The sequence below is a fragment of the Antedon bifida genome, chromosome 4, assembly GCF_963402885.1.
Source record: "Antedon bifida chromosome 4, ecAntBifi1.1, whole genome shotgun sequence".
Taxonomy (NCBI): Eukaryota; Metazoa; Echinodermata; class Crinoidea; order Comatulida; family Antedonidae; genus Antedon; species Antedon bifida.
The window spans coordinates 6,706,669-6,728,817 of NC_136229.1; the positions used below are offsets into that span (position 1 = coordinate 6,706,669).

Sequence of the window (22,149 nt, forward strand, 5' to 3'; positions counted from 1 at the left end):
ATTGCACTCGTCGTGGAAGTCTATACAAGCACTGCAGATGGTCTTGTTAGATCTGCTAAAGTAAAAACTAAAACGTCAACTCTTGTTCGACCAATCTCAAAACTGGCATCCCTCGAAGTTACAAGTGATTATCAGTGATATTGTGTTTTGTACAAGTTATGAGTTTATGAACTTTATGTGGACTTTATTGAATCCGAATTACTAATTGTTACTCAAGCTTGTTGTTTAATTATGTAAAGGCTTGTTAATGGCGCCTTTAGGGGCCGGTGTATTACAGCTTGAATATATAATAATAGCGTTTCATACTATGACACTAATGGCCTTTCATAACTATGTAAGAATATCTTCTTACTCCTCAAATTACGAGATTACTGTGTTGTTCCGTTTTCCTTTGTTTATTAAATTTCAGTTTAAACCGTTTGCTCAACGAGTTACAAGTTTCTGCTTTATTTGTCCCTTTCAAGTGACTGGAAGTCACATCAATAAGGCGTTTTTCCCCCTGAATAGGCGGCGTTGGCTGTTGTGTTAAACATATATTACGCCTTGTTTTTTTCGTTCATTTCATGTTGCTCTGTATCATATTAACTTTATAAGTATATATGGTTATCTGTAGGCCTATAGATTTGTAACAGACAGAAAGACTACTATTGGTCTATCATATAAATCTACATTCGCAATTGTTCAGAAGACCTCACCGTTTTTTGATACATAACAGGTGTGAATGTACCGGTTTTTGGCACTACTCATCAGTTATCCCACAATTCAACATGCAAACATGATTCTGCGTTAATTTTATTCACAAGATCATGAGTTTCATGATACATGTACGGTTGATTTTCCTTTGCCATGATTTTCCATTTTTTCCAATTTACGTTTTTGCTTTTCTTCAGCAGTGATGAATACTTTACTACGAATTCCATTGTGGTTTTGATAAAGGTCTTCTCTCATCTCGGCGGTATCTTCACATTCCTACAAAAGCAAAAATAGCAATCATTTACAACATTTAAAACCAAAAAACAGCTAAAAACAATGGAACTTTGCCCAAAAATTTAACTTAAATCTATATTACAGTATAATATCACTAACCCAACATTTTTTACTCTATATCCTAACAGCCAATTTACACAGATGAGCGGTAACGGTAATAAAACTACAGGATTTTGGTCATTTCTTATGACTATTTACACAAAACGCAGTCATTATGAATTCACTAATTAGATGTACTATTAGTAATGATAAATGCATCAAATATTTTGTTTGCTTTAACGATATCGAAACCAAATTTAAACATTTCTGGCAGTGAAATTTATCTTGGTACACTATTGTTTACTTACATATGAATGCCTTGTTTTTATCATTGTTATGAGCCGCCTTCCTATCGTCGATGACAAAGGTTGCTCGCTGTTAGAGACCAACGTTAAACATGGATGCCTGGGTATGTGGTCATCATTGTACCTTCATTTAAACAAAAGACTACAGTAAGAATACAGTGACTGTATATTCAAAGTGTGTAAACATTTTATCAATCAACTAAATGGTACAGTATATAAATGGTAATACATTGCTCAAACCCAAAGATAAATTACTTTACAAATGGCAATGCTGTTGGTATCAGTGGCTGGAATGGAGATGTACAAATAATAAGGCTAAATCAAAACGATAAAGTAAAATAGCCAGAAAGAATAATTCCAAGCTTTTGGATATAAAAACTGTTCAAAATTCCCAGACTACAATACTACATGCTTTATTCTACTATTCTAATGTTAAGTATTTTTGATAAGTAACATCAAAGAACGTACAACACAATAATCTCTGCATAACATTTTCGAGGCATTGTAGGATAGAATAGAACTAATGGGTCGCGCCATTGTGAGCACAAAATCTTTGCTATACTGTAGAGGAGATAGGATAATTGACATGACAGACAGGACGTAAAAAATCTGTAAAATTCTAGTTTGGAGAGGGTGCTGTGAATGGGGAAATGGCAGCGGCCAGTGTGACCTTACAACCCTATACTTCCGATACAGTGTTTTGAATGCAAATTGACGGAGATGAGATTCTTGTGTTTATAGGTTCTTTGGTAACATATCAGATATAGTCTGAATACTTACTCTGGTCTATGAGTTGGTAACCAGTATACAAGAGATCCATTTAGGCGGAGATATCGAGCAGAAAAATTAAGCAGATCGGTGAAAATATCAGCCAGGCTGTAGCTCCGAGAAGATGGTATGTGGCCATCAAGACTGTAAGTAAAATAAATATTGTCATACTCTAATGCTCTAACAGGTATTGTTATGCTACAATGCTCAATCATAAAGTGTAAATATGTTTTATGAAAGTGATGGGTCATAATATAAGCTTATAGCTTCACAATGACCTGATAACATCAAGCAAACTCAATTATATATACTTACTGTTCTTCTTCAATTTTAGCTTCTTTTTTGGATCCAATTTTTCTGGTAGATTCCCTAATTCCATATGGAGCTAAAAAATAGTGAAAATGAATTGCAAAATCTTGAAAATCAACACTTTTGTGGTTGTGTAACCACGGAGGAATTATTTTGTGGTCAAATGTGGGTGGTGGTAATGCAATGGTTACATCTTGCCTTAATACCACCACACATATTTTACCACAACCAACAACATACCATAATAATAATAGTGAGTGGCCGAACAGTTAAAACAGTGAAACCGTAATATACTGCCTTATGGTTCGAGGCTCACTCGCTCCATGCTTTTGGTGGTAGAACAAGTCTTCTTGGATAGTGAATATAAGCCGTAAGTCTGGTGCACACAATATTCAGGCCGCTAGCCAGGGGGGGTTTTTATGATTCGGGCGAACCTCCCCTTAACCGACCGTGAACCCCCATCCCCGACATACCCAATACCTCACCCTCATCTCTGAAAATCCTCCAAATACGTGTCCCACGGTACAAAAGGTTATTCGTAAATTGAAAAATTTGTAAACTCGTTCGTGAATAATTCATTCCTTCTTCCTTGTATGAGCGTACATCGAGCGATACGTGTCTATAAATTTCTAAGACTTGCAAATGAATTGTCTACGGCTACGGCCCTGATAATCATTTTAACTTACGATCTGTAATGATGGCATCAAACATTGGTTGTTCTCTCCAGACATTGCAAGAGAAGTCTGCCATCAGTACATCAATGTATGAATGTTCCAGTCCATACTGTCGAAGATTTGCTCTTATATTTTCATCTTTGCCTACAAAGTATATAACCACAAAAACAAATTACAACAAATATTTGATTTTTCTACAAAGAAAGAAAAATTTCATGAGCTATTTACATTATGTACACTGCTGATTTTTAGATTCAAAAGGGTACTTTAGGCAAAGAGGGTTTGTTGAAACTTTATGCATACCCCTGGCAACAGGCTTGATATTGCACAACACATTATTCACTGACCTGACCTCTCTACTGACCTCTATATATCTGGTTTGTCCTACTTGACTTTCCGCATCCATGTATGGTTTCATAGTTGATATCAGCACCCATCACATACGCACCAAAGTGAGCGGCGCTTATCAAAAGGCTTCCTGATAAAAAACATAATATAGATTTACCGGATTAAATAATTGTCCTGGCTTGAATGTTATAGGATAACTTTGCTAATAACAACAACCCCTGACTGTATTTTAGAAACACCGACTTCACACATAAACACAGCATTAGCCTCTGTCTGCATTTAAAGCTCCGTCTACACTATCAAACTAGTTTGAACAAGAAGGTCTGATGTGCCCAAATATGGTAGTGATGCTTAAATATGGTAGTGATATGACATCATCATGTCAATATATGGACACATCACATGTTTTTGTCATATAAAGTTTAACAGTGCAGACAGAGCTTAAGTTTACAAATGCGTAAGTGTGTGGGTGAATCAGTGAAGACTCGATATAGTATGCATTTTTATTCATAGAGTCTCATTTTACCTAGAAGAATGGCAACTTCATATTTAAAACTAAATGAATGCCAAGGTGGGTATAAAGACGGTGAGTGGCCAAGCGGTTAAGACAGTGGAACTGCAATACCTTGCCATATTAACATCAGCAAGGGTTCAAGCCTCACTCGCTCCATAGTTCTGGTGGTAGAACAAGTCTTCTCGGATAAGGACTATAAACCGTAGATCCAGTGTACACATCTAGCTTATGTGCACTTTAAAGAACCTAGTACGTTTTTGAGATGAGTAACGGTTACCACGGTGTACTAGTATGTCACAGTCACTGATCATTACTGGGCCCTCTGGGAGACCAGCCTTTGACTGAAGAGGTCGCCCAGTTAAATAAATAATAACAACAAACATTTTTATTCATAGAGTCTCATTTGACTTAGAGTATAGGAGAATGACAATTTCATATTTAAAACTAAATGAATGCCAAGGTGGGTATAAAGACACTATATTTGGAGGATAGACTAATTCATACATGTTTAGAGTAACTTCATTTTTAACTTTTGTGTGGCAAATTAGACTTTGTTCATGTACAGTATAACATCTTGTGTATATATGAACAGGATTGCCATATTTAAGAAGGATAGTGAATGAATTCGCATATGGTTATCCTTGGCAATTTGCCAAAATAATATATAAAAACATACAAACAAACATAACTCAAGCGATTACAGTAGATATTTACATTGCTTCCAAGTCAACTTTTATTTTTTAACTTACCTGTACCTACAAAGGGATCAAAAACAAAACTATTTGGTGTTATTTTAGCCTGGTTTGCCATGATGAATGATAAGGCTGCATCCATGCTTGTGTTTCCTATGAAATGCCTTTTCTTTACTGAATATGTATCGGCTAGCTTACGTTGACCATCACATATCTTTACAGTAAAATACACATTTGAAATTACATTCATTTTGGCCATGGACCCAGAAACAGGTAAAGAACAATAGAGACACAATTATTGGCATTTATGAAGTGATGAAATAGATATACAGTGAATAATATACAATTATTACTTTTTTCATTTAATTTTTTTTAATATGCTTTTTTATGTTCTGGTAGTTACAGTTGATGGGTTACATATTCCTGGTGATTCCATTGCATTATGTATTTACCTTTTACCTTGAATATTTCTTCCATCATTTATATACATTGTATGTATTTTTTTTTGTAGATACTTAGCTTATTGTAAATTAATATAAATTACTGTTTTAGTTTCGTAGATTCATATTTTTGACGCTCCCTACTGAACCACTTTGGAAATCAATGCTTTAGCACTGATAGTGTCATTCAGTATAAAGATAAATTTAAAAAAATATCATTATTATGTAATATTTTACTGAAATCTGATGAAGAACAACAAATAAAAAACAAAAAAAGTTATAAGATGGCACACTGCACAGAATTAGAATATAAGAAGGGAAAAAATCACTGGGCACATCTTCATATTTTTTTATATTTAAAACAAATTTCATACGCATTTGAGGCTTAGGAAGTGGAGTTCAAAGAGTTGCGAGTTACAACCCTGGCACTAGGTCAGGATTGAACCCTGGACCTTTCAATAAAAACATGCTTTCCCCTTACCCATCTTCCAAAGTACACATTATAAGGCTCTTCTGGAGCAGTATTAGGATTGATCCCATAATCCTCATATAGGAAAAACATATTGTCTGGATTTGATAAGTTAACTGGTCCTTTGAAGTTAAGGTGTTTTACAACGTCCTATGGGGAAAAATAATGTTAATTAATTAATTATACATAATTAAATAGCTTTCTCGGTTGGTGTATTTTTAAAATATTCTTTTTACTTTTAATGTATTATACATTTAGGAGATAGATTGTAACGGTGGTGTATTTATCTGGAATCACAAATACATTGTGGACAAGACATGGACGACTTGTTCAGATTCAGATTCGATTTATTAAGTCATTCATTCATATAGTACAATAATAATTGTTTTCTTGGCAGAAAAACACAAACAAAACAATACACACATAATATTTACATTCATGATATCAACATGGAACTAACAACTGAACAAGCAATATAAAATAAAAAAGATCTAATGACCTATCTTTGGAACTCATTGTTGTGTAGTCTAATAGCGCTAGGTAAGAATGAAAATTTATGTCTATTTGTTTAACTGGAATTGCTCTGCTCCATTCTCTAACCAGGATTCTTAAATTATATTAATATTGATGATCCAAAAGTCTTGTTTTTAGCTTCCAAAAAAACATCATATTTACCTGAATTATTGACAACTTTTTCTCACCAGTGAGTGTTTTACCAAAAGTGTGAACTCTTAGACAAAAGCTTTGATCTTCTCCGCTGAACAAAGAGGACTGATCCTTTGGGAAATCACTTAATTTATCATAAACTTCTTGCCTTGAGTTTCCTCTCGCCCATAATTCAATAATTGATTTTGCTAAAATGCACCGTCCCATAATCTTGACGGCACATTCCTCCGAGGGCAGTTGGACAACCAAAAATGGCGACTAAAATAAGAAAATATGTGTTTAATAATACTGAAATACTGCCTGAGCCAGAGTCTTGTTTTATGACACTGACACTACTATATGTAGATCTTGTTTTTATGTTGGTTGGTTTTCTGAAAAACTCAGAAAAATGTTTTTTGCAATAGTACACCTAATGATAGATCAATTTAAAGGACTATTATTGTGATAATGTTATTTTAATTTAATCAGGCCCTGCCAAGTGCAACCACTATAAGAATAAATATATTATATTTATTTTATTCAATTTTCAGACTGTAAATTATACAAAATAGGATAGAGCTAATTGCATTTTCATCAATAAAATTTCAATGTAAGAAACATTGTCTTAAAAATGATTAAATACCCAGGCATGTATACATATTTTTAGAACATTATATTAATGGTATTACATAAAGTGTAAGGTTTGAGAATTACTGTACACTATTGTAACCTACAGTGTTAATATGTGTTTCAATCATCTCCATTTTAATTCCATGAATTCCTACAAGTGACTGCAATTCCTGCAATATAAAAAATAGTAATATTATGTAGTACATATTCATACATACTGTATATTATAAACAAGTGATTGTTCGTACCCGGATCCCTCAATTGTCTATACAATAATTTTAAAAAGAAGAAAAGGAAGGGTCATAATAAGCTATTTAGCTTGTTAACTGACCCAATAACATCAAGCAAGTATCAAGCAAGTATATCCTACAGTGGACAAGCCCTCTTTGAATGTTGATCTACTCATATTAGAGATATTATAGTTCACAGTCAATAACAGTGTGTGTAAATTTAAATTAATTATAATTATCTATTTGTACAATTAACCTTGCGTGTGGATGTATGTAAAGTGTGCGCTTATTTCTCTCAGCAAAGCACAACTCTGACTCATCATGAATGGCATATTTTATTACTATATATACAACAATCATTGTGCATTTTTCAGTTTAATTTTGTTTATTTTTTCGTTCTACTTACTTTCTAGTAGGGCTAGCTAGGACTAGTCGCCCGGTCCAACCTAGCCTCTACCTACAATACTACTTAAAATACATTTTAAAAAAGGCCTCCTTCCTCCCGGCTCTAGTAACTAGTAACAGGGCTATATAGTGCCTAGCTAGCTAGGCTAGTAGTAGTGTAGTAGTCTCCTACTACTAGCTAGAGGCCTAGCTAGCTAGGCCCGGCTATGGCCTAGTAGGCTAACTAAAAACCTCGCCTTAGTAGGCCTACAATTTAAATATATGTTATTCCTAAAATGAAATACATTGAAACTAACTGGTACTCGAAATTCTACATGTTCTTGAGCGAATAAAAACAAATAATCCTTCATTATCGATGGTGTCTTTCCCATCATCTTCAAAACATTTGCTGTACTGCGCGCAGCCATGTTGTATATGCTACCCTCTGTTGTCGAATCTCTCTTAGCCTAAATGTTCCAGTCTATATTCAGAATGGGTGAAACAGAGCAGAGGGGGTGATGATAACTTGCTAGAAGAGTTAGAACGCGGCATACAATTGGTTGAATGTTTTTTTCGCGAGAAAGGCCGACACGAGATGGGGTGCTAACTATCGCAATTTCAGATTTATTTTGTAAATTCTTCAAATAATACTTCAACCAAAGCTGCTTGCTAAGTATTAAATTATGATAAAACACTTGTGCAATGCAACAATCTAAAACATGTGGCAGTGTGGTTGGCATAGATCACTCAAGCTAGAAGTTAGTAGTAACTTCAACCAGTTATTTTTTTTTTAGAGGCTAGGCTTACAAACATTTTTATATATTTTCAGTCTAAGTTGCAACAGGCAGTTTAGTGCACAATATTTATATATGTACGTTGAGGAGGGTAGTATATAGGGCCCGTGGGTTTAGGTTTTGAACCCCCTTTCTTGCTCTTTTCAAACTAGAGATAAGTAATTGAAAAACACCCACCTCCTGTACAAATTCTGGCTGCAGGCTGGCTTAAAAAATCAACATTCGTCGTGAGCCATAACATAAAAAGAAACACAGGTCATAGGTCATAGTTTAGTTCAAGTACTGTGCCTTTCTTGCTAATTAATATTTATCACCATCACCAATTTATAAAAACAGACAAATTTAATTCATGATCTATGATTTATTTCTAATATTACAAAATATAAAAAAACTTTTATTGACTAGTGGAAGGTCATTGCTTATTTTTTATTTAATTACACAAAATAAATTGCATTTAAATACAGCTGAATTAAGTTTTTCTTCAATCTTGCACTTGTCATTGAATCGACAATGATCTTAAAATGAGAAAAATAAAATTGTTGGAAAAAAGCCAAAATGTTGCGCCTTACACATTTTATTTGTTTAGCACTGCAACATAAAGCGGTTGGCAGTTGAAATGTCTATTAATAAATACCTGTGCTTCCCAGTTAAAAAATGAGGTATTCATTGCTCATTGTTATCCTTCTTACTTGCATCAAAAGATTCACTAAAGATTTTTTTTTGGAAACTTCAAATTGTCCAATAAAGTAAGAGATATTAACAATAAAGGATTGATATAAAATAGCTCCAGGCCCATTATAAGACCATGTTCTGGTAGTTTCATAATTTTGTATTGCATTTCTACAATTCTGTTTGGTTTAAGAGCCTGAACTACTACTATATACTTACTACAATTAAGGCAGTTTGGGAATTCCAGCAATTATATCACTCTCTATTCCACATTCATTCATTGGTGCCACGAACAATCTTGAAAAAGCCTAAAATGTAAAGAAAAATAAAACCACATATGATAAGAGATGTACTCTATGTAAAAAAAAAAGAAAAAGAATGAGAGTAATGAAATAAAAGAAATGAAATAAGTACCATTATCACCCCAATCTGGATTCCAGGAGTTGGCAACAAGCCAATAGTCAACACCATCCTCAACACCCCAACCAAGGATCCTGATAGCATGTCCACCTAACACACCTCCGGTCACATGTTTGTAAACACCTAAAAAAAAAAAAAGAATTAGATAACCATTTAACAAACAATATTCCTACAGTATACAGTATGATATACATGAGAATCGATCTGTAGGAATAGAAAGAAGGTATCAAAATCGGTAGCCTATAATACTACTAGCCTCAAGTACAATGATAATGGATGGACATCATATAGGTTTACCAGAAATTTCTATTATTTGACATAGTGGGGCATTATATAAGCATGGACATAGATGGAATAGGCTGTATCAACATTTTGTGCTAAGCCAGCTTGTGAGGCGCAAACGTCTTCATGACTTCAACTTGTGGACCTGAAGCCATTGGTTTGAACACTAACGAAATCTTTGATTTGGATGGTTATGTTAAGTTATAGTTAGGAAATATAGGTATAGGTCGACTATCTCAATAATGAATCTTTATTATTATTCAAGATTTCTGCCCGATACTTGGAGTAATAACAATTTCGCTACCAGAATATAGACTACTTATGAGGGTCTTTTGTTACAGATGTACTTCAGATTGCATGTTTACCTGATTTGTAGTTTGGAAAATCTGCATACACAGTGAAGTCTGCTTCTACTGGTCCATTGGTCATTATCTCCGTCATAATTTGTTTTACTCCAGAAACTTGATAGGCTGTAGCACCTTTAGGAGATAAAGAAATGTTTTTAAGTAGATTTAGAAATAGATAACAAATAAATAGCTTCAAATGAACCACGCATTTAACAAAATGTTGATACTTGGTTGCCAACTGACAACACATAAATATATAAGCCTAGTGAAATATTTTATTGTGCACTGCAGTACTTACCAAATTTCTTATCATCATTGTACTTGACAGAGTAGCCATTCTCACAAGACCTGGAACATTCAGGAGTTGGTAAGATACCGCCACATGGATGAAACTTTCCATTGCCATGATGGTCACATGATGGGATGAGGTATGGCTGACAGCCTTGACTGGTGTTGTAATTACCCCCCGTTACAATTCCGTATTTTTTCCAGTAGTTCCAGGCTTCAGGTGGATATCCACCATTGCATCTGTAATCAAAATTAGATCACTAGATAAGACTTTCTACTGAGTGTTACGCAGTAAAACATTTTATTTCAATTCACACTGAACATCTTTGAATAAATGTAAATAAAGAAATACCAATAAACAATAATAAATAATCATTTTGAGATTTGTAGTTATGTTATAATATTATTATGGAATTGTGGAATTCAATGCAATGTATGGTCTCACTTTGGTAAGCAGACTAAAGGAAGAATAAAAACAATGTTTTCTTGCTTGTCCCAATAAAGGTGAAGTTCAATCTAATGTTTTCAGCTACCTAAACTTTAAAAAAAAAAACAATGGCAAGCAGTAATCAACTCACCCAAAACCGCAGCTGGTACAGCAGGTTATCAGATCTTCTGCAGAGATGTGGAAATTTACTTTTCCTCCCGAGTGGATACAATACCTATCAGACATTGATTCAACTGCGCCGAATGCCTACAACAATCAACAAACATTTAATAATTATTATATCATACTGTAGTTAATTATGTGTACAAAGGTTTGTTGTACTTTAGTTGTGAAGGTACTTAAGTAATTTGTAGATTTAGAATCTAGGAAATCTTGTGAACTAGATATTTAGAATAAAATGCTAAGGGTTGTTTCATGTATAGCTCATTCGTCTACGAATCCAACTACTCTTCACACCGTCTCTTCACACCTCTCCCACTCTTTCTTATCCATAGCACTTACCCAGCTAGATCCACATGAGCCCAGATCGCGAACTTCCTTGATAGTGGGGCAATTAGACCACTTGGTTCGACTGTCAAAGTTTTATGGTAGATCGCCAACAATGACAGACTTCCTGGGCAGCTTCATGTTTTCAGGAACCGGTAGAGCTCCCAGCATTCCCTTGATTTGCTTTATTGTCATGCCTTCATAGTTCCTGTTGTGGCCAGCCTGTAAAATATTATAACACCATATATCCTCGGGTATAATACCACTTTAGGTCTAATCCCACCTCCTACTTTATGTCTTATTTCACAAACAGGCATATCACATCCCAGTATTGATTTTTGGTCTTGATGTACAGTAGGCCTCTCCTCTAGTCAGCTCAGATGAGTTTTTACAAGAGATGTTTACCAATAATTTTTTTTCCTGAACCAGGGTTTCCCCTGGCATAGTGTAATATAGTGTTATGAGGTTTCTGACTTGTAATGAAGACTCTTACTTGCTTGACTGCAGTAACACATATATTGTTTATTCAGTATAATACTTCATACAATAATACTTCAGTACAATATACAACTATAAGTATAAGGATAAGGAACAGAGGATCAGTGATGCTGTTGGTGAGATGTGAGGTGTGTAGGTCTGCTTCTGGAGAAGTGGCTGTGAGGTGTGTGCTCCAAGAAGTGGCTGTAAGGTGTGTGCTCCGTGAAGTGGCTGTAAGGTGTGTCTGGGCTCTTCTGAAACTTGGGGGTATATTGGCTTCGGTTCATTTGCATATGTCACTACGTCATCTGTGAAGCTAACGATTGGTCCTAAGTTGGTCCAGGGGTGTTTAAGTGGGAGTGATTGATCTTATCTGGGGAGGTTACAATGATGAATTGGCCCTGTCGAATCTTTGCTTAAAACTGTCAATATCTAATTGGTTTACGATGGGAACGGTTAGAGAGGTCAAATAAACTGTTTACTTTTGGGATTTAATTATGAGCTAAATGGACTAAATGTACTTTTGAAACATCTGGACAATTTCTCCTCTGGACTTTCTGGGTCAAGTTTGTGAACTTATTTGAATTCTAATACAAAGGTTGATTTCTAAATTATAAAAGTATATCATTACATTACAATAGTCTTGCCCCTTCTCCACCCAATGTTGTGTTTAGGGTGGGGGTGTTAGCCATAAGTCAAGTTGACCGTATTGTGTTTCTTAACATTTGTTTTTAAAAACATTTAAAGTATTTATTTATATTATTATTAATTTAAAGCAAATAATATAAATGATGTAAAATTAACAATCTGTTACTGTATATGTAACTGTGAAAGTACATAAAAAATAAAATGACAAAAACAAAAAGACTGAATATTACATATATTAGGTTTTTTTAAATGGTTTTCCAATTTTCGATGTGTGGGTTTAGGAGTGTAAAAGCTTTGTACAATGAGATGATGTTATTGAATCAAATTTGGATATTTTAAAATATTTTTTGAATTCAGGATATAAAGTGAGTTCTAAACTTGTTTCATTTAAAATAGCACTATTTGCTACTGAAATGTTGTCATACGACATAATGAAGATTATTTTCAACGAGTACATATATATAAATTAAAAGACGTTTACTATATAATTTCAATATAAAATTTAATGACAAAAAGAGAGATCGACGTTTCGGTACCATCATAGAACTATTTTCAAGATCAAGTGAATACAAAACAATAATAATTATGTGCACTAAGCACCAAAGTTGGTGACAGGAAATGCTAATTGAGGGCTAATTAAGTAATTAGCTCCTCCTACTGAGTTAGATAAACAATTTAGCTTTGATGGAATCCGATTGTTTATTGAGTGTAGGTTTTATCTCTTTGATCCACAACATCTCCTTAATTAGGCAATCAAACTTATTGTTACATTTAGATAAGACTCTAAAGTATTCCGAGATATCACCAGTTATGCCATGTTGTTTTAGGTGATCGCCTATAATACTTTTGTTATGTTCATTAATGCGTTTGTAAAGGTGTCGGCAAGTGTAACCGACATAGTTTGTATCACACAAACCACATTGAAATTTGTACACAACGCATTGTGAATTAATGATTCTGGGTTTCATTTCTTTAGGTTTTAAGGTGTCACCTATCTTACGACTAGTAAATACTGGTAAAATATCATTTTCAATCTTCGCACTAAGTTGTTTAAGTTGTTTAGTAACCGTGTTACAACAAGTTTGATCCTTGTACGGTAGTACAATCCTAATAGGCTGGGGAGATTCATCAGTTAGCATATCTTCATTAGTATTACTAGGAGTCACACAAGTATTAATGGATTGGTTGAAAGCCTTAACAATATTACTAATAAGATCTAAAGGATAATTCAACTTTTGAAAAATCTTTGTTACATTATCAACCTCTGATAGGAAAATGTCATGCGTAGATGACAATTTGTAGGCCCTATTAAGCATTGTGTGAATTAGATTACGTTTATGTTTGATATCCACATGGCTATCATAATGTAATAATAAGCCTTTATTAGTGGATTTCTTATATACTTTGGTTTCAAGAGATATATCGTTTTTTGAGATAGTCATACCTAAAAAATTTATTGAGTTATCTCTAGCAATTTCCATTGTAAAATCAACGGCATCGTGTGAATTGTTCAAAGTGTTCAAAAAATTCTGTGCTGAAACCTGGCTTGGCATGAATACGATTGTGTCATCAACGTAGCGACGATAGAACTGCGGCATTTTCCCTGTTGCTTGTAAGGTATCTTCAATGTAACACATGAATACATTTGCCATCAGTGGTCCAAGCGGTGAACCCATGGCTACGCCATGAACCTGCTCGTATAGATCACCATCATATTGGAAAAGTTGATTTTTGGTCGCAATTGTAAGTAGGTCCTTAAGACCTTGTTTATCGATATATAAACCGTGTTCAGAGACAATCGTCTATAAACAACACATCTAAGTTTATACCCGACTGTCAGAAAATTAATGAAGCCAAATATAAGTGGCTATCCAAAGATGACTCATCCATTTTTTGGTACTGTAGGAGCTGCTCAGTTTCAGTAGGCAATTTCATGGGTCTTATTAATAATGTTAATGAGACACAAAAAACCATGATTAAAACAATTGAAGCGATTAAATCTGAGGTAGAGGTCAATAAAGAGGATATTAAAAAGTTATCCCGGACATCTAGGGTTGTTAATAATGAGGAGGTTAAGACAATAATTGAAAATAGACTTAAGGATGAAAATGAGAGATTGAAAAGAAAATCTAATTTGATGCTATATAGAATAGAAGAGTCTAAGAGTAATGACTCAGATACAAGAAAAAATGATGACCTTAGTAAATTGACAGGTATTTTCGAGGATATTGACTTAGAGGTCGAAATGAGAACATTTTTCCGGGTGGGTAAAGGCAGTGAAGATGGGTGCCGCCCAATAAAGGTAGTTTTCAAGGAGGAATGCACCAAAAGAGATGCCTTTGAAATTGCGATACAAAAAAAGTGCGCAGTAAGTAATGATAGAACAATAAAGGAACGGGATGAGTATAATAAACTTAGGGACATATTGAGGGATAGGCAAAGCAAAGGGGAAAAAGACTTGGTAATTAGAAGGGGGAAAATAACTCGGTTTCGTTCCCAAAGCACTACCCAATCGGAAGAGAACACTGCCTAACAATGTAAGTTCCACGCAGTCAGAAGATGTTAATGATTTTTTTAATGTGTTTTATACAAATTGTGATTCCCTTCTAAATAAGAAGAATGAGCTTTTGTTGCGTTTATCTTCAGAGAAAGCTGATATCATTGCTTTGACTGAGATTCTACCAAAGAAGTACTTTTTTGAATTGTCTATAGAGTTTCATATCCCTGGATATCAGATGTTTTTGCCAAATGAAAAGCTTTCATCTGGTAGAGGAGTTGTTATTTATGTTCGAAATGGGATGTCTGCCACTCCTGTTTTGTTTAAAGATATTTTGTTTGAGGAATCCATGTTTGTTGAGATTAGAGTCAAAGATCGCACCTTTTTAATTGGATGTGTGTATAGAAGTGACTCCGGATCTAATGTCAATACTTCTGCCTTGTGTTCTCTGTTTAGAAAAGTGGCATCCTTTTCTTGTTCCGATTTTATTATAGTTGGAGATTTTAATTATAGGAGTATTAATTGGGAGCTAGGATATGTGACTGGTGAAGATGGTAAAAATAGTCATAATTTTTTCGACACCATTAATGACTTATTTTTAGCTCAGCATGTACAAGACCCAACCCGTTATAGAATAGGAGAACAGCCCAATGTTCTGGACCTGGTATTTACATCAAATGAGGATTCTATTAGTGAGGTCCTTCAAGCTCCACCCTTAGGTAAGAGTGATCATATGGTACTTCGATTTAAAATTCCTGTTAACTTAATCAAAGATGAGGTGGTAGAGGTCAGAAATTATTTCCATGCTGATTATGATAAGTTTCGTGGTTTTCTTGATAGTGTCGATTGGGACACTGAGTTATTGGATAAGGACGGGTTACACTCGCACGGTTCTTTTGATGAGATTTTATCTAGAGGTATGGAACAGTTTGTTCCAAAGTGTAAGAAACACTTGTCTGGAAATTTTAAGAGACCTTTGTGGTTTACTAAGGAGGTTGATAAGTCTATTAAACAGAAGAATAAATGCTGGAAACAGTATATCAAAGCAAAGCGTAAAGGGCATGAAAGTGCTAGTGTCAAATGGAACACGTTTATTAGAGTAAGGAATGATACTGTCAACTTGATTAAGAGTTCTAAAAGCATCCTTGAAAATAAGATTGCAAATGAGGTTAAAGTCAATGAAAAGTCTTTCTGGCGCTATGTAAATTCTCAGTTAAAAACCAGATCTGGTATTCCAACTCTTAGAAATTTTGAGGGTAAACTTGTTGTAGATGACCAAGAGAAAGTCTTTTAATTCTTTTTTTAGCAGTGTCTTTTGTAAGGAGAACTTATCGAATGTTCCAAATCTGGATAAAAAGATTGAGGCTTCTTTGTCAGATATTGAGTTTAGTGTAGAAGATATTCACAAGCTGTTGTCTAACTTAGTTATAGATAAGTCAGCTGGCCCTGATGGCTTTCACCCACGGGTTTTGATTGAATTAAAGGATCAAATTGCTTACCCTCTCAGTCTAATATTCACTAGATTATTCAATGATCAGAAGGTCCCTCTATCGTGGAAGGAGGCAATTGTAATACCTATATTCAAAAAAGGCAAAAAGGAGGACCCGGCTAACTATAGACCGGTTAGTTTAACGTCGGTCATAGGGAAAATGATGGAAAGGATTATTAGGGATAAACTTGTAATGTATCTTGAGAGTAATGGTCTTTTGTGCAACGAACAATTTGGATTCAGACAAGGTAGATCATGTGCATTACAACTACTTGATGTCCTGGAGAGTTGGACTACTAACCTGGATAACCATGATAGCTTTGATTGTGTCTATTTAGACTATAAAAAGGCTTTTGATAGTGTGCCACACCAAAGGCTTCTAGTCAAATTGAAAGGTTTTGGTATTACGGGAAATCTACTAGGTTGGTTCTCTAATTATTTGTCAAATAGAACGCAACGAGTTAGTGTCAATGGTAAATTATCATCACAGGCTCCAGTATTAAGTGGAATTCCACAGGGTAGCGTTGTGGGCCCAATCTTATTTTCAATCTTCATTAACGATTTACCTGATGTTGTCGAATCTAGTATACGTTTATTTGCAGACGACACTAAGTTGTATAGAGTGGTCAATAACATTGATGATGCGGATTTATTTCAGAGAGACATTGACAGTGCTTCCCATTGGTCTAATGTTTGGCAATTGCCATTTAATGACACTAAGTGTAAGGTATTTCATTATGGTCGTGATAATCTTAAGTTCTTGTATTCAATGGCTGGTAATTTACTACATGAGGTAAAGCAGGAGAAAGATCTGGGTGTTACCTTTGATCCTAGTTTAATCTTTAATTTGCATGTAGCGGATATCTGTAAAAGGGCTAATAAGAAACTAGGAATGATTTATAGATCTTTTAAATTCTTGAATAAAGATGGATTTTTGAAGCTGTATAAGTCTATTGTCAGGCCAACGCTTGAATATTGTAACACTGTTTATAATCCTATTAGAAAACGAGATCAGGATGAAATAGAGAAGGTCCAGCAAAGAGCAACAAGATTGATTCCTAGGTACCGAAATATCCCTTATGAACAACGTTTGAGAATTCTTGGTCTTCCTACTATGAGATATCGAAGGCAGAAAGCGGATATTATCCAAGTTTTTAGGATTGTTAAGGGTTTCGATCGTATCTCGATCAACACATTTTTTGAATTTGATCTAGAATCTCGGACCCGTGGACACACATATAAACTCAAGTTTAAAAGCTCTCGTCTTAATATTAGGAGGGACACCTTCTCCAGGAGAGTTATTCTCTTATGGAATGCTCTGCCTACGGATGTAGTTTCATGTGCTACGGTGAACTCGTTCAAAGCAAAACTTAACGTCGCATGGTCTAACCACCCGCTGAAGTTTTCACCCTATATTGAATATGATTTTATTGCTAAGAGGGGCTTTTAAGCACTGAGTGCTTCGCCTCGATCCCGTAGACGAAAGTGTACGGGAAACAAGTAAACAAGTAAACAAGTAAGTAAGACACAACCTAAGTCTAGAGGTAGACCAATTAAGCATTTCCATCCTCTCTTAGAAAAGGAGAAGCAACTATCTAATATTGTTCGTAATATACTACCGAAGGAAGTAGCATCTACACTAACATCACAAGGCTCGAGGTTAGCCCATCTGTATGGTCTTCCCAAGACGCACAAAGATAATCTATCTATTAGGCCAATACTCTCAGCCACTGGCACTTACAATTTTAAATTAGCACAATGGTTAGATGAGAAGCTAAAACCATTAGCCAGCAACGAATACTCTATACCAGACATTTTTGATTTTGCTAAAGAGTTACGTTCTACTGAAATTGGTTCAGATGATGTTCTGGTCTCTTACGACGTAGTTTCTCTATTCACCAATGTTCCACTTGATGAGACCATTAACATTCTTGTTCATAAGGCCTTTAAAGATGACTGGTTTAACTCTGAACACGGTTTATCTATCGATAAACAAGGTCTTAAGGACCTACTTACAATTGCGACCAAAAATCAAATTTTCCAATATGATGGTGATCTATACGAGCAGGTTGATGGCGTAGCCATGGGTTCACCGCTTGGACCACTGATGGCAAATGTATTCATGTGTTACATTGAAGATACCTTACAAGCAACAGGGAAAATGCCGCAGTTCTATCGTCGCTACGTTGATGACACAATCGTATTCATGCCAAGCCAGGTTTCAGCACAGAATTTTTTGAACACTTTGAACAATTCACACGATGCCGTTGATTTTACAATGGAAATTGCTAGAGATAACTCAATAAATTTTTTAGGTATGACTATCTCAAAAAACGATATATCTCTTGAAACCAAAGTATATAAGAAATCCACTAATAAAGGCTTATTATTACATTATGATAGCCATGTGGATATCAAACATAAACGTAATCTAATTCACACAATGCTTAATAGGGCCTACAAATTGTCATCTACGCATGACATTTTCCTATCAGAGGTTGATAATGTAACAAAGATTTTTCAAAAGTTGAATTATCCTTTAGATCTTATTAGTAATATTGTTAAGGCTTTCAACCAATCCATTAATACTTGTGTGACTCCTAGTAATACTAATGAAGATATGCTAACTGATGAATCTCCCCAGCCTATTAGGATTGTACTACCGTACAAGGATCAAACTTGTTGTAACACGGTTACTAAACAACTTAAACAACTTAGTGCGAAGATTGAAAATGATATTTTACCAGTATTTACTAGTCGTAAGATAGGTGACACCTTAAAACCTAAAGAAATGAAACCCAGAATCATTAATTCACAATGCGTTGTGTACAAATTTCAATGTGGTTTGTGTGATACAAACTATGTCGGTTACACTTGCCGACACCTTTACAAACGCATTAATGAACATAACAAAAGTATTATAGGCGATCACCTAAAACAACATGGCATAACTGGTGATATCTCGGAATACTTTAGAGTCTTATCTAAATGTAACAATAAGTTTGATTGCCTAATTAAGGAGATGTTGTGGATCAAAGAGATAAAACCTACACTCAATAAACAATCGGATTCCATCAAAGCTAAATTGTTTATCTAACTCAGTAGGAGGAGCTAATTACTTAATTAGCCCTCAATTAGCATTTCCTGTCACCAACTTTGGTGCTTAGTGCACATAATTATTATTGTTTTGTATTCACTTGATCTTGAAAATGGTTCTATGATGGTACCGAAACGTCGATCTCTCTTTTTGTCATTAAATTTTATATTGAAATTACATATATATAGCATCGAGAAATATATAGGGAAATTTTAACATACAGTAGAGCCAACACTTAGGTAGAACTCCTATTAAGGGGACATATTTGGAAAGTGCCCCTTAATAGTGGTTCTACAACTGTATTAATTGGTATACTTACTTTCCAAGTAGTGTTGATATAGTTGATGTAATTCACCATATCTTTCGACAATGGTTTTAAGCCATACAAGGTTTTGGCTTGAACCATGCCTAAGCAGGCTACAGCAATGAAAATCACAATCTTCATTTTTTATCTGTTGAGCAAAATAGAAATTATTTATAATATAAATAATACAATTTTTAGCTACACTGCAAGCCCACTTCTTAGATCAATTCACTTTCACGATGAACTACCATACAAGAATTTCAAAATTGCAAAAAGTTGACATGCGAATTTGGTCAAAAGAAAATAGACTGAACAAGTCTTTTGAGCGACTAGTAGCGATCAGTTTGATGTTATTGTTACCTAATAAGTGCTCGTTGGATTGGTTCTATAAAACTACGATTCCAGTCGTGAATGTGGAAAGATAACCATGACTAGTTACAATCAATCAATATCGACATAAGCACTCCAGTTCTGTTCAGTTGCTAAAAAATTTCTCTTGCACAACTAGTTCTTTTCAGTTGTAGTTTATTTAGTTGCGTCATGGAGAAATAATTCTCCATGTTTGAGTTGAGTTCTGTGTTGCTATAAGCACTAATTAGCCCTAAGTATGGAGACAGGTCTCCATAACATACCAGAAGTTGATTTTGTTACAAAACAAAAGAAAATAAAACATATTATGGTAAACCGCACCAAACACACGCACGTCACTGTCTGACCAGGAAAGAATGTTTTTATTATTTATATTATTTTTTTGCACAAGAATTACTTTTCCATGATGCATGCCATCGATCGGTAGGTAACAGCAGCTTTGATTTCATAACGCATCGCCAATTACAGCAACTATTTTATAATTTATCAACAGTCTCATTTGAGGCTCTAGGGAGTGGAGTTGAAAGAGTCGTCAGTAAGGTCAGGATTAAACCCCGGACCTTGGGATTGGAAGGCAAGCATGTTAACGACCAAACTACAGCTCCACTGACTACTAAAGTAAAGCCAAGTATTAGCAAAGTATAAATCAAAAATGTTGTGCTAGCTATATGTCAATATATGTCAGTTTATGATTTTTATTACATATTATAAATTTAAACATATATACTTCGAGTAATTTGAGACCTGGACAATTATCACTTTCTGACCAGTAGTTGCTGAGATATTCATGGCCAATTTCTTGACCAGTGGTCAGGAAAGGCAAAAGGTGCCCATTAGGCATTAGAGTGAATAGAAATATGGGTCTTGTGAGTGAGTAATTTGGCACAAAAAATATTCCAATACACCCCAAATTACGCAAAGTCTTAACTTTGACCATATATTGAGCTTAAGTTTTGGCCCTGTCGTACTGTACCCAATTTTTTTTTGGCCAACAGCAAAAAATTGATTTGTATTGATATAAGAAAGCAAAAAACATTGTTAACATTGTTTGCTAGAGGAGGGTGCAGGCAGGTAAACCCTTTCTGGCTCCCCAGCTAAAGACTTTAAAAACTACCATAGAGGCCTGATGTGTAATGGATGGATGGTCGGTTTTCAGTAGACAGTCTACATAATTATACAGTCAACTTTTTCCCTTCTCTACATTCCACTTTTCTTCAATCGTTCCACCACCGGCAGCAGTGGAATTAATTTTCTTACATACAAAACAAAGTAAGCCTGAACGGATACATACCGATATTTCACCAACAAAAAGAAAACTCAACTGCGAAATGCCGAGTCGCGGTGCTATCAGCGCTATATAACGCTGAGATACATGACCGTTTGACCTTCTGGAAATATGAATATGCAATTAACTATCTCATGTAGAATAATTATTAGTACCACCTGCGCGCCGCTACCTGTGCAGGTATCGTAACAAACTATCACTTATGCCATCCTCATATATTTAAATTAATTTCGTACGGAAAATACATTAATTTTAATTGATTATATCTATAGGTAAAGTATCATTCATCTATATCAATTTACGTACTAAGGGCAAAATTCGGTAAATCGCGCGTTACGTCTAGAATGTTTACTAGATGGTATATAAAGTTGATTCATACTTTTGGTACTACTGATTTTAACCACCTGATGTAACCCTGTTTACTAATTAAATCGAGTTAGATAATTAGTTATTGATAATTAAAACGAATTTAGGTTCAACGATTTGCCCCACACGTGGTATACACAGTCTAATTGATGTCCATCTTGAAAAATACCCGCACACAATAATACGAGGATGCTTCGCATTTACCTATCTCCTTCTACGATAATTGTTTTTAATAGCTGAAAACCGGTTAAACAGCTCGAGTACAGCAGCATAATGTTGAAGACTTGCCGATTTTAGTTAACTTATTTCTCCATGGCCTAACATTGAATAAATGGATGAATGATTCGTACTAGTAAAGGAAATGTACTGGAATCCTATTGGATGGTAGTAGGACCATGCCCATCCCCATTGCAGTAATAAATAAAGTTGTCAGTTGAGCCACCTGCGAC

General features: G+C 34.9%; 2 protein-coding genes and 1 pseudogene across 4 annotated transcripts in view; all 3 read right to left on the reverse strand.

Moving 5' to 3' along the window:
* Window positions 1-392: 392 nt before the first annotated feature.
* On the reverse strand, window positions 393-7,877 carry LOC144841298 (tRNA (guanine(10)-N(2))-methyltransferase TRMT11-like). Of its 2 annotated transcripts, none has more exons than XM_078697582.1 (11): window positions 7,740-7,849; window positions 6,925-6,990; window positions 6,221-6,469; window positions 5,558-5,695; window positions 4,694-4,850; window positions 3,447-3,560; window positions 3,095-3,226; window positions 2,415-2,484; window positions 2,112-2,243; window positions 1,335-1,455; window positions 393-969 (listed from the first exon to the last, which is right to left on the reverse strand). In XM_078697582.1, the coding sequence occupies exons 1-11, from the start codon at window positions 7,827-7,829 to the stop codon at window positions 814-816; spliced, it is 1,425 nt and encodes a 474-aa protein (XP_078553708.1). In that variant the 5' UTR covers window positions 7,830-7,849; the 3' UTR covers window positions 393-813. The 2 variants fall into 2 exon arrangements, with proteins under 2 accessions (XP_078553708.1, XP_078553707.1); XM_078697581.1 differs by having other exon boundaries at window positions 394-969; window positions 7,752-7,877.
* A 607-nt stretch (window positions 7,878-8,484) lies between these two features.
* LOC144841306 (cathepsin B-like) overlaps window positions 8,485-22,149 on the reverse strand; it is a 70,521-nt gene continuing 56,856 nt past the window's right edge. Inside the window, exon 9 of the mRNA XM_078697594.1 lies at window positions 8,485-8,743. The gene's annotated coding sequence lies outside the window, so the exon portion shown is untranslated. The remainder of the gene's footprint in view (window positions 8,744-22,149) is intronic.
* Window positions 9,122-21,383, reverse strand: LOC144841305 (cathepsin B-like; annotated as a pseudogene). The gene is made up of 8 exons (XR_013612009.1): window positions 21,341-21,383; window positions 19,696-19,828; window positions 11,184-11,390; window positions 10,813-10,928; window positions 10,245-10,474; window positions 9,965-10,078; window positions 9,312-9,440; window positions 9,122-9,205 (listed from the first exon to the last, which is right to left on the reverse strand). The product of XR_013612009.1 is annotated as a cathepsin B-like (transcript).

Excerpts from the sequence above, each read along its gene's own strand:
- LOC144841298 (XM_078697581.1), bottom strand. The coding sequence starts at position 7,862 with ATGGCTGCGCGCAGTACAGCAAATGTTTTGAAGATGATGGGAAAGACA. Across the intron at positions 5,696-6,220 it reads AAAAGTTGTCAATAATTCAG|GACGTTGTAAAACACCTTAA; the intron begins GTAAATATGATG and ends TTTTCCCCATAG. Across the intron at positions 1,456-2,111 it reads TTACCAACTCATAGACCAGA|GTACAATGATGACCACATAC; the intron begins GTAAGTATTCAG and ends GTTTAAATGAAG.